Below are 11,631 nucleotides of genomic sequence, written 5' to 3'. Positions count from 1 at the left end.
TATATCTGACTTATATAGGAATCCAGACCATTAACAGACTAAGAAATGTTAAAGGATCATCAAGAGAAGTTTCCAGGCTTTACCTAGAATGGTAATTAAGGCCAGCAATATTTCCCATTCCACGTGATGAAAACAAATGATGCAGAACATTAGATACAATTTGGTAAATGTTAACTCTGCAAACATCTAGTGCCAACCAATCCTTTCTCACTTGTAACTGTGCAGGAGACCTCACATACAAGAATCTTTGCACCATAAGCAAATGTTTCACTTCATTAACATCTAAGTCAATCTTGTATCTGCCCATCAGTAAAACTGGTGGAATCCTTCCATTTTCATACTCACTAAATTTTTCTTTTCCCACAATACTTTCAGGATTTCAGTCTAGCAAATAGGAAATCAATCCTTTTTATGACTTAATGTCTGCTTCTTTAGATTTGGCTTGTTTTGAATGCATCTCCATTTTAAACAGACATGAACAAAAACACAAAACAAACACCAAATACCAGGAGAAAAACCAACATTCTAGCTTCAAGTGATCACAGTCTTCATAAATAAACTGGTTTGGGAATTGGAGAAATAGTTGTGTAGAGATTATAATAAAATACAGATGTATCGATATACAAGCCATATTACTCCTTTAGGCATCTACAGAAACTGAATCCAAATCCTCTGCTTCTTATAGCCTCTCATCAGTTGAAAATGTAACCTCTCTTCATTTGTATTATGAAATATATAAAATACATCAGGTTGTAGATTTATAAGCCTGAAGTTCATGTGTGGAGCAGCCGAATAACATTTTGCCACAAAGACACAGTAACTAAACCCACGAAGAATAGAAATAAACTAAAAAAAAAAAAGTTACAGAAATTGAACCTTTAAACAAAAATAAAGAATATAAGAAGTTTAAGACATTTCTTATACCAATTCTGAATCTTGACCGATGCTTATACTTTGGCTTATCATATTACCACATACATATCTGTGCTCCTTGACAACAGCCAATACAAACTATAAGGACTTAATAAAGAACACTGACTTAAGCCTTTTATTTTCATTCAAAAAAAAACACATCAAAAATCCAGTTCTTCTTCCTTTATTGCACTCTATAAAGCTTCTTGTTATAATCAAGAAGCCAATAAACAGTAATAGCTGAATATTCCTTTAAAATGTACAGTTTAACTCTTAAAATAAAATTTATTTAGAAAAGATATCATTTACAACCCATTCAGTAGTAATCAATCATTATGTACTCACAAACAATATTAAATAACTTGTATGCAGCAGTTTCTTTATAGGGCAAATGAGGGGAATATTTTCTCCTTAGCAAATATAATATCCCACTGTTAAAGAGCAATTCAAATCAACTTTGGAGCAACTGTGATATACACAAATTTCTTACAAGAAGCTCAAGATTCATGTAGTGTAACAAGAATATATACAACTGTGTCCAGTGCATAGCTTAACAGCAGCATGTGAAAAGTCTATTATCTTCAATTGGCACACCATTACCTATAGGAAAATAATTTACCCAGAAAATACAGTGCATTCAGAGAACACCAGTGAGGCACAGTAAAACAACAAGATGTAGTGTAACTAGATATGTAAGGAATAAATAGCGGGATTTTGCTCTGGACGTCAGCAGCTTAGAACAGTAAAGACTTCGTCCTCGAAGCCATCTTCTAAAGGAAAGGGCTCCTCCTTTCACCTGGTTAGGAAATAAAAAACTTCAGGTAAGGGTTCATGCATACAGATGAGAAGAATCTCCACTGTAACCTAGTTTTCCAAGGCACTCTAAGCCCTCAAACTCTGATATGCAGCAATGGATGCCACATCACAGGCCATAAGCATACATTATTTAAAGGTAAAAGAAAACAGCATTAATAAAGGGAGGAAGAATGGAATATATAAGGTATTTGTGCATTATGTAATTACATATACATTCTAGAGATGAAAATGTATGATTATATACACGCACATTTTATTTAATGGCCACATGTGTAACAGAATTACACTCAGACTATTTATTTTTTAATTTGAACATATGTAATGGGTTATGTGGCATAGTTTACACAGCTGCCTATATTTGACTCATCATCCACAATCCAAACACAAATAAATATTTTCATTATCTACTTTGCTATGTTGAATGGGCCTCGCCATAACCAACACATCCCCATGATATGTAGTACAGTAAAAAGAGTACTTCACAGTAGCTTTTCAGAGTCAAGGCAGATTAGACAAGTAGCTGCTTGACACTAGTGTTTACATACAAAGAAGACAACCCAAAATCAGTGATTCCCAGTGACTCAGAACGGAAATCTGCACTTCAAAAATTAATGAGTTGAAAGAGACAGAGGCATAGCAGAAGGAAGAGGAGAGAAACGAAATAGTACCATGGGAGGAAATAATGACCTGTGCTGCCTTCTGTCCTATCTGCAATTAGCAGTATACAATTAGCACACTATGTATGTAGATTGGAATTCGGGGTTTTTAAAAGGTTTTCATTCACTTACCTTTCGTACAATAACATGTTCACTAGGATTGATGATTAAGGCTTCCCTTTCCTCCTCAGTTTCCATCTGAACAGTGTATTCTCTAGGTACAGACCTGTAACTACTTACTTCAAATCTAGAGAAAAAGTAAAGGGAGACAAAGAAATACTGAATTATCTTTCATAATTCCAAATTGACATAAGAAATATTATTTAATATACTTACATTACTGGGGGAAGCTCCCCACAAAAAGCAGTAAAACTTGGTTTCTGTTGCCAAGTCATCTTCAGTCTCCATTTGCAATCTACTCTCAAGGTGTTTCATCTATTCAGAATAACCCTCACCATTGCTAGCTGATTAGTGGTTTTCAGATGTTGATAATGATGGAGACTTTATGCAGGCAGATGGATAATATTTTAAATCTAAACTGTGACTGTACTAAAGCTGTTATCTGTATATTTATTCTGACTTGTCAGAAAAAGAAATGCCATCAGAAGCAAAAGGCTAAAGAAAAGAAAAAAAAAATCAGAGGCCCTTAACACTTTCTTGATCCATTGAGTTAGAACCAGCTTTTTAACACAGTCACACATGAATTTTCATTGCTTCAGGTACCATAGACTTGTAGACTTACAAACTGATTCTATTCTATTATCAGAAACCTAATATGCACAGGTAAATTTATCACCAATCTCACTAACAATAAAGGGCAAACAAAGGAATCTGACACAGTTTTCCAGTTCTGTTGTACACTTTGCATTTATTCCAGACCTACTGTAAATGAAGACCTCTATATCAATTCATCCAAAGGGAAGTGGAACGAAAAGAGGAACCAGAGGGGGAAGATGGCTTAAGTTTTCTGAACATGCAGGTTATTTCATACTCACGTAAGCATAAACACTTACGTGATACAGCATTCTGTTGTATACCTTTAAAATTGAAAAATAATGTTTTACAGGATTATTTACCTGTTACTTAGCTCTTCTGAGAGTCCAAGAGCTTCTTCTGCAGCTTCTCTCCTTCTCTTCTCTTCTGACAGTGTTTCTGTCAGCTGTGAGAGAGCCTGCTGCACTGAATCATATTGTTGCTCAGTCTCTGCAAGCCTATAACAAAATGAAATATGAAATCAATATTTTATCTACTAAGAGAGTTCTTTTTTTTGTTGTTCTTTTTTTTATTAATGAACGTTCTGTTTGTGGTGAAGACTTAATTAGAATGAGACACTTTAGATTAGATATTTAAATAAAGTCACCAATAAGTATGTACCTTTACAAAACCAAACCACAAATACTACCAAATAATAATTCAAGAATAAGACTGATTCCTTTAATCCGCTGTAAATCCACATCTTTCTCTTTTCCCCCAAAATATTTTAGAGAGAGAAAAAGCATTACTTTTGCACTTACAACACAGCTGTCAGGAAACCAATATTGCTAATACACGCCCTCAGTCCTCACCTTTTTCTGAGTTCATTTAGCTCCATATTGTCTATTTCAACAATAACTGCAGATCTTTCCTGTGGTGCTCCAGGGGGAACTTCGGCCCTAGTTTCATCCTAGAAAATATTAAAGGGGAAAAAAAGCTACTCACCATTTTTCTACTTGTAAAAACCTTTATATCAATTAAAGAAGCTATAACCACCACAAAGCAGTGGAACAAAACACTGCCGTGTCATTTGATCATTTAATTTCCGCAGCTGCAATTTTCCAAACCTGTTTTCTAACAGAAAGTTGAAGACTATGACTGTCTGTGTGTACTGCCAGACTTGGAAGATACATGTATGCTGCATAACACAGCAATTCGAGCTGTGTTTGAAGTGCAATAAATACATCTCCAAATCCACATAGTAACATAGCACTGACCACAGTTTCATAAAGAATGCAGCTATTACACTAACAGAATCTGAAACAAAAGATCTGTGTGGTATCTCATCATGCCATGTAGACATGCCAGTTCGTGCTGAAGTAGCAGAAATATTCTGCAGCGTATTGAATTATTTTTCTCACATCTGTGAACTCCCCTCCAGGAACAGAAATCCCCCATTAATATAGTCACAGAATCATAGAATACCCTGAGTTGGAACGGACCCACAAGGATTACTGAGTCCAACTCCTGGCTCCACACAAAAACCAGACCATATGTCTGAGACCATTGTCCAAACACTTCTTGTACTTGGTAGGCTCAGTGCCATGACCACTGCCCTTGGCAGCCTGCCCCAGTGCCTGACCACCCTCTGGGTGCAGAACCTTTCCCTAACACCCAGCCTGACCCTCCCCTGTCCCAGCTCCACGCCATTCCCTCAGGTCCTGTCGCTGTCCCCAGAGAGCAGAGCTCAGCGCCTGCCCCTCCGCTCCCCTCATGAGGGAGCTGCAGGCCACCATGAGGCCTCCCCTCAGCCTGCTCTGCTCTGGGCTGAACAAACCAAGGGACCTCAGCCACTCTTCATACATCTTGCCCTCTACACCCTTCACCATCTTCACAGCCTTCCTTTAGATGCTCTCTAATATTTTGTCTTTCTTATATTATAGCACCCAAAACTGCACATAGTACTCTTTATGATATCCTCTGACTATCCTGACTAGTTACCGCAGCACTACCCTGCCCAGTTTGCTGCTATATGGTATAAAACAAATAGCACAACAGAAATACTCGGACATGCAGTGGGACTAGGACAAGTCATGAGCAAGCTGGGATTACCAGTTGGAGTGGCACTGATTAACTGCCTAGAAGTAGATGGCTATATCTATGTGAAGAACGGGTGGTACTATGAGTCTGAATAAGGTAAATCTCCCTTTTGTTCTCTCTCAGATAATCTATGCCTAACATAAAGCTTACAGCATCCTTATTAGTAATGTTTAAATTCAGAGCTAGTGAGCTTTATGCAGTGTGGAAGCACTCAGAACTGTGCTGAAGCAGCCTATTGCTTTGCAATCAACATGTGAAGGAAGTAGAATCTGAATGGTCCAGGAGATAACAAGTGGGGATTCATTTATTTTACAGTTGACAGTTCTCCCTGGATTATTTCCGTTTCTGGAAGAACAGGGATTGTTTTATATATAGATCAACATAATATTGTAAGGTCTTTCGTTAACCACTCATTATTGAACAAACAAGGCAGTATAGGAAAACATTTCAAAAATGTAGAGATCATAAAGGAATAAACTTGCATATGTATATGATGGTTTACAAAGGGTACTGAAATGCTGAACTGTTTACACAGATCTCACTTCTCAAAATATTACTCAAAGACCTTGCAAAATGATTCATGACTGCTGTGAAAGTATCACCAAACTTTGCTAATCCAACGATTAGTGATCATTCAATTACCTCTGCCAGTTGTAGACCAATTCAAAAAAGACAATGCCTCAAAATGAAAAGTGTCAGTACAGATCTTCCTTAAATTAAAAGTCAAATAAAAATAGCTTTATAGCAATAAAGACAGTTATCTTCAGCGCATCATAGACTAGCAGAAGTATTGAATCAGTAGAACAGGAAGCATTTACTGTATTTTTAATTTATTATTTATTAATAAAAGATTTTGTTTTTTTGTTTGTTTAGCACAAAAAACAGCAAAAGCACGAGCATAAAAGAAAGAACCCTAAAAACTTTTCCATATGTTCATTTACCTGAACAGTGCCTCGGAAAGACGTCACTTGCATTGTCTGATATTCTCTCTCCAGCCTTAAATAACGATTCTGCAAATCAGTGTAACGAAGCTGGTTATCCCTTAGAGTCTGAGACAGAGTCTTCAACTGGGCAGACAAGACAGCATTCTCTTCTGCTGACTGCACAACCTGAAAGAAATTAACATTTTAATTAAGAAAGAAAAAAAAATGAATTATCTCCTCCAGGAAATTACTACAGATTTGAGACCTGTTGTTGAATATAATTGTGTATTGTTTTCAAAATTCCATCAATTTTTGGCAAGGTCACTTTGGTAAGATTTAACTATCTATTTTACGAGCAGCAGAAATAATAAAACCTGCATATTGGTTTTCTCTGTAATCAATATGCCAAAAGAGTAACTCCAGCTTTTCCCCAATGCTTTCCTCCCCATGTTTGCTATGACATCCCTATGTGGCCAAGTACAGTATACATGGCTATATTCATTGTCCTGAAGTAGGAGCTAAGTAAATTGAATAGTATACACATGTTCATCAGGCAATCAAGGAATGTATAGCTGTTGAGTTTTCATCTTTTGAAAAACTGAACAGTAATTTGCGTCTCCACCCTTTACCCACATACTCATCTTGTGGGAGCTTGAGATTACTATGCCTGTTTCAAAATTTCGTTGAAATTGTTATTAGATTCATAAAATGTTTGGGTGAAGCAGTGAAAACAGACACAATCACAGATGAAAGGTAACATAAACCTAATTTGCTCTGCATACCAGACTACACGAAGCAAGATAACTGTTTAGGGAATTTCCAAGAACATTTACAAACTTCTGCTAACAAAACTGAACACACATGCACACACATGCACCCCCCACATCTTAACAGCCACATAAGGGTTCATAAAGACACTGTGACGAAACATTTTTGAGGTTTTTAACATTTGGTATGAGATAGCTAAAATCTTGTTCCAGCTAAGACAGACATCTGTTTCTGTCTAATGAAAAATACTTTACTTTGAGTTCAAGTTCAGCAATGTCTCTTTAAAATGCAGATTCAAATAAACATATCTCACACAAATAAGTAGTCAGGAAGGCCACAGCATAAATATAACACTGAGCTTAAGTTTGCAATTTGTAGTCTGAGCCAACTGGGATGTTATGACGAATCTAAGTTTTAAAGCACTCCAAGTTTCAATTACACGAGATACCACCAGTTTAGCAATATTTCTATGTTGGTAACGGCTCAAGTTCACATTAACTCTATAGGATGACAGTTGTTGTTTTAAGTTACCTTTGAATTAATCTGATGAAAATGCAGATCCTTCTGGTGCATCTCCTGAAGACAGCGCTGCAGCTCATTTTGAAGTTGATTCTTCTCAGCCAAGACATGTTTGATTTCCTCAGGGATGTCTGCACTTCCAGCAAGGGAGGCAGTTTCTAAAACCTTAAAAAGTATCAGCATATTCAAGGGTAAATAGCATAGGATTTTTTATAAATAGTATACAATTTCAACACTAAATACATATGGACTACACAATGATATCTTTTTCACAAGATTATTTCATTCTCACAAGTTAATCTTGCATTTGCAAGAGGCTTTATTGATATAAATATGTACTACTAAATATTTTCAACTTAACTTCAATACAAAAAAAAAATTACCTTGAAGAAACATGCCAACTAAATTGTAAATTTGCAAATAGCATGAAGCACAGAAGTGGAAAAAAAAGTAAAGCCAGATGAACAAAATACACCTTTTAAAATCTATTTTCTAATTAATAATGTAGGGTGTTCATAACAAGGTAAAAGACAGCTATCTTCTAAATATGAATTTAAAGTTCTAAGTCCATTTTGCAAAAATAATTCAACTCTATCACTAATTAAGAAGGACAAAGTTGTAAGTATCTAGCCGGCCAACATTATGATGTTGATCTGATATAATGAAGGAAAGCAGTCTGCCTCCAATGGTTTCTGGAATTTATTTTCTCATAAAATCATGAAATAAAGACTTATACCACATAAAATATTCCATAACCCAACAAACGTTATGGTTCAACAGCTTTTATATATTGTTTTAACCATTAAAAATGAACAGCATATGATAGGCATAATTTGACCAGCTAAAATGTTATTTCTAATAAAATACAAGGAAGATAGCTCATCTCTACTTCCTTTGGCACAGAAAACGCAAATAAAAATATTACTCTGATATAACACTTTCCTCAAATCTTTAATGGTAATCTGCAAAAGCAGACAGGAGACAGCTGATTAACAACATGCAAAGACTCAGTGGCCAATAAATACATTGTTGGCACCCTACAAATAATAGTACAACATCCTACTCTCTTTCAAACACCTGCCATAGGAACAACTAGTGACACTGTTGGTTTTTTTTTGCAAACAGCAAATGACACCCAATTGGCGAAAGAAAACAGAATCATAGACCCAGAATTTCCAGAGTTATATTCTCACATATGGGCATAACATATTTAACGTCAGCTACTACATAAGTAATCTTCTGTGAGCTGTCTGAAAGTTCCCTGCTCTCTTCTTGATTTTATAGAATTAACTGAGAAAGCTGTAAATTGCATTAGTTCTTTTTCTTTCCATTATCTATCTCTGTATTTATCAACACCAGGTCTACTGCTGAACCATATTCCTCCTCATTCATCTAGTTGGAACTTCTTCATATCGTATTCTGGATTTAACTAACCTAAAATAGTCACTTAGAAGATTACTTAAGTAATCTACTAACAGTAGCAACTCAGTAAGGTGCAAATACCATTACAATTCAACCATAGTAAATTGTTACTCCTTTCTGGCTAAGACTCACTAAGCATTACTGGTTTGCAGCAGTCCTTCGCCTTTCACTTTACAACTATATCATTTCTTTATGAAAGTTCTTTCAATGTTTTTTGACCATTACAATGTATTGCATCAGCAAGTTTTCTCTGTTATTTTGTAATTGTAAAAGAAACTTTTTTGTTGTTTACAAGAAGTTGATCAATATCAGACTCCATTAAAAACTGTTTTTAATTATTGCAACTCATTTGCTTGGAATCAAGACCTCTAAGATCATCAAGTCCAACCACTAACCAAGCACTGCCAAGTCTACCACTAAACCATGTCCCTAAGCACCACATCTACACATCTGTTAAATACCTCCTGGAATGCTAACTCAGCTGCTTCCCTGGGCAGCCTGTTCCATTCACAACCCTTTCAGTGAAGAAATTTTTCTGAATACCTAACTTAAACCTCTTGTCCTATCACTTGTTGATTGGGAGAAGAGATCAACCCCCCATGTCACTATAATTTTCTTTGAGCTAGTTGTAGAGAGCAATAAGGTCTCCCATAAGCCTCCTTTTCTCTAGGCTAAACAATCCCAGTTCCCTCAGCTTCTCCTCATAGGACTCGTTATCTAGACTCTTCACCAGGTTCATTGCCCTTCTTTGGACATGCACTACCACCTCAATGTCATTCTTGTAGTGAGATAGTTGTAGTTCACTGAATTGACTGACCCCAGAAGTACTGAAATACAGGTAATGCACTCATTACAATCCCACCCTTCACTATCATATACAATATAGTTTTCATTTTGGAAGTGGGCTGTACAATAAATCAATTGAAGCAGATTAGTGCTACCTACCACTTTTTATTTGTTTACCTTGACTGGGTAATTGCTGCTGGTGGAGACTGATTTCTTAACAATCATGTCTTCTTGCAGCTTCTGTAGTTCTGCAATCTGTCGGTCTTTCTCAGCAACTGTCATTTGACATTGATTTCGCAGTGCCTCGGACTCCAAGAGGAGGAGGTTTTTTTCTGTTCTGAACATAAAATAACAAACTAGCCTTTAAATAACAACATACTATATACAAGTCAATGAGAAGGATGAAGTTGTACTAATTGTTATTTCTAAAATAAATAATAGCAGTTTTTAAAAAATTATATGTAAATATGGTCCATTTTATGAACATTCTCAATACATATTTCAGTTTGAAGAGGTCTGCTTTAAAAGAAAAAACACAGAAAATAAAGCTTTGAAAGTGATATCATCATGTTTACTTCATTGGATTGGAGACGAGAGTCTACTGTCTTTAAAGATAATAATATTTCTTAATGCAATACGTACTTGAGCTATCTAAAGAACAATGCTGGGTAGCAGAGCAACCCTAGGTTTTAGTAGTATTGAGTGCTGCTCAAGATATACAGTCTATCCTATTTCAAAGAATGTAAATTTGAAGAGGAGTCCCTAGACAAAAAAATTAAATAAGCAAACATACCACATCTCCAGAAAGTGCTGTCATAATACAAATGAAATTACAAAGGGCATAACATCAGTTTAAAATATGCTTTTGAAGTTTAGAAAAATACTTGGAAAAAACTGTCCACCTGTCAAGTCTACAAATTAGAATGTGGTTTGAATATCTCATGCTAACTTGCTCACATTTGCAAAGATAAATGTGGGGCTGGCCTTCTGATCTACATCGCCCCCTACACACACCCCCTTTTCTAGTGTAAAACAGGTATTATCTGACAGAGGCTTTAATGGCGTAAATTGTACTACAGACTATAGTGCCTACTAGCCTGAAATCCAAACAAAATTATTTTCACTGAACTGATAACATGTTTTCACGCTTTGAATCACCAACTAGTTTAAAACTTGAACAACAGTCTAGGACAACCAAATCTTGATCTGTCTCTACTGAGTGCCACTTAAAAATGCCTACTACCTTCTTTGAACGCAGACCTCATATGGCATTCACAGAAAGGTGTCACATTATTCACTTCACACAGATAGTACAAGATGCGAATAATGTTGAAGTGGACCCTTCAATCTACAAAAATATTGCTCAAATGTGAAATGAAGTTAATTTTCAATATGTAGTTGACTCACACTTGCAATATTTCAGATGTCTATTTAAAAAAAAATGGAGAAAATGTTCAGCCATCCCAATGGTTACTTTTACTGAGAAGAGAATATGATACCAAGCATAGAAATATGATTCTTATTCTGTGATTTCATATACCCAAGTCACCAGCTGGAGAGAAAACATTCATTCAAGACTGACTGAAATTTTGCATAAACAAAGAGATCACTACATAAAGGTACAAAGATAAATGGGAAGAAAGAAAACTGAAGTTCACTGCGAATATTATGGAAATATTCTTCTGGTAGACCATACATAATATTCTATGTCAGTTTAATGTCAGGTTGTGAAGACATTGAGGAATTCTAAACAAAATCCACCTGTATTATTTGTTACCTCAATCCAGCAAGCTCACTCTGGTATGATGCAATCTCTCTCTCAGTTTCTGCTTGGAAGGCTTTTGTCTGATGCAATGCCTTCTCCAACTCATCAACCTTGGTCTTCAGTTTTGATATTTCAACAGCTGCAAGGCTGGCTCCTTCTTTAGCCTACATTTAATAAACACGATTAGTGAGCTGGAATGAAAAATATGTGCTTGAAGTTCTATTAGTGTTAGAATTCTAGAACAGAATTATGTTGTGTTTTTTTTTCCCCA

The 11,631-nt window shown here is 35.9% G+C and overlaps 1 protein-coding gene across 4 annotated transcripts in view; it reads right to left on the bottom strand.

The window, feature by feature from the left end:
- Positions 1–1,027: 1,027 nt before the first annotated feature.
- The window catches only part of LOC308196059 (uncharacterized protein), a 45,238-nt gene continuing 34,634 nt past the window's right edge, over positions 1,028–11,631 (bottom strand). For all 4 annotated transcript variants that reach the window (XM_080594512.1, XM_080594514.1, XM_080594515.1 and 1 more), the window contains 8 exons: positions 11,373–11,524; positions 9,773–9,932; positions 7,400–7,552; positions 6,119–6,286; positions 3,950–4,047; positions 3,461–3,595; positions 2,517–2,631; positions 1,028–1,708 (listed from right to left, as the gene is read on the bottom strand). In XM_080594512.1, coding sequence (XP_080450638.1) covers positions 1,550–1,708; positions 2,517–2,631; positions 3,461–3,595; positions 3,950–4,047; positions 6,119–6,286; positions 7,400–7,552; positions 9,773–9,932; positions 11,373–11,524 — 1,140 coding nt within the window. In that variant the 3' untranslated portion in view covers positions 1,028–1,549. The remainder of the gene's footprint in view (positions 1,709–2,516; positions 2,632–3,460; positions 3,596–3,949; positions 4,048–6,118; positions 6,287–7,399; positions 7,553–9,772; positions 9,933–11,372; positions 11,525–11,631) is intronic.

The sequence above is a fragment of the Anser brachyrhynchus genome (genome assembly GCF_964034855.1).
Source record: "Anser brachyrhynchus genome assembly, chromosome: 5".
NCBI classification, from domain to species: Eukaryota; Metazoa; Chordata; class Aves; order Anseriformes; family Anatidae; genus Anser; species Anser brachyrhynchus.
The sequence above is the reverse complement of the archived record's forward strand: the minus strand, read 5'-3'. Positions and strand labels throughout refer to the sequence as shown.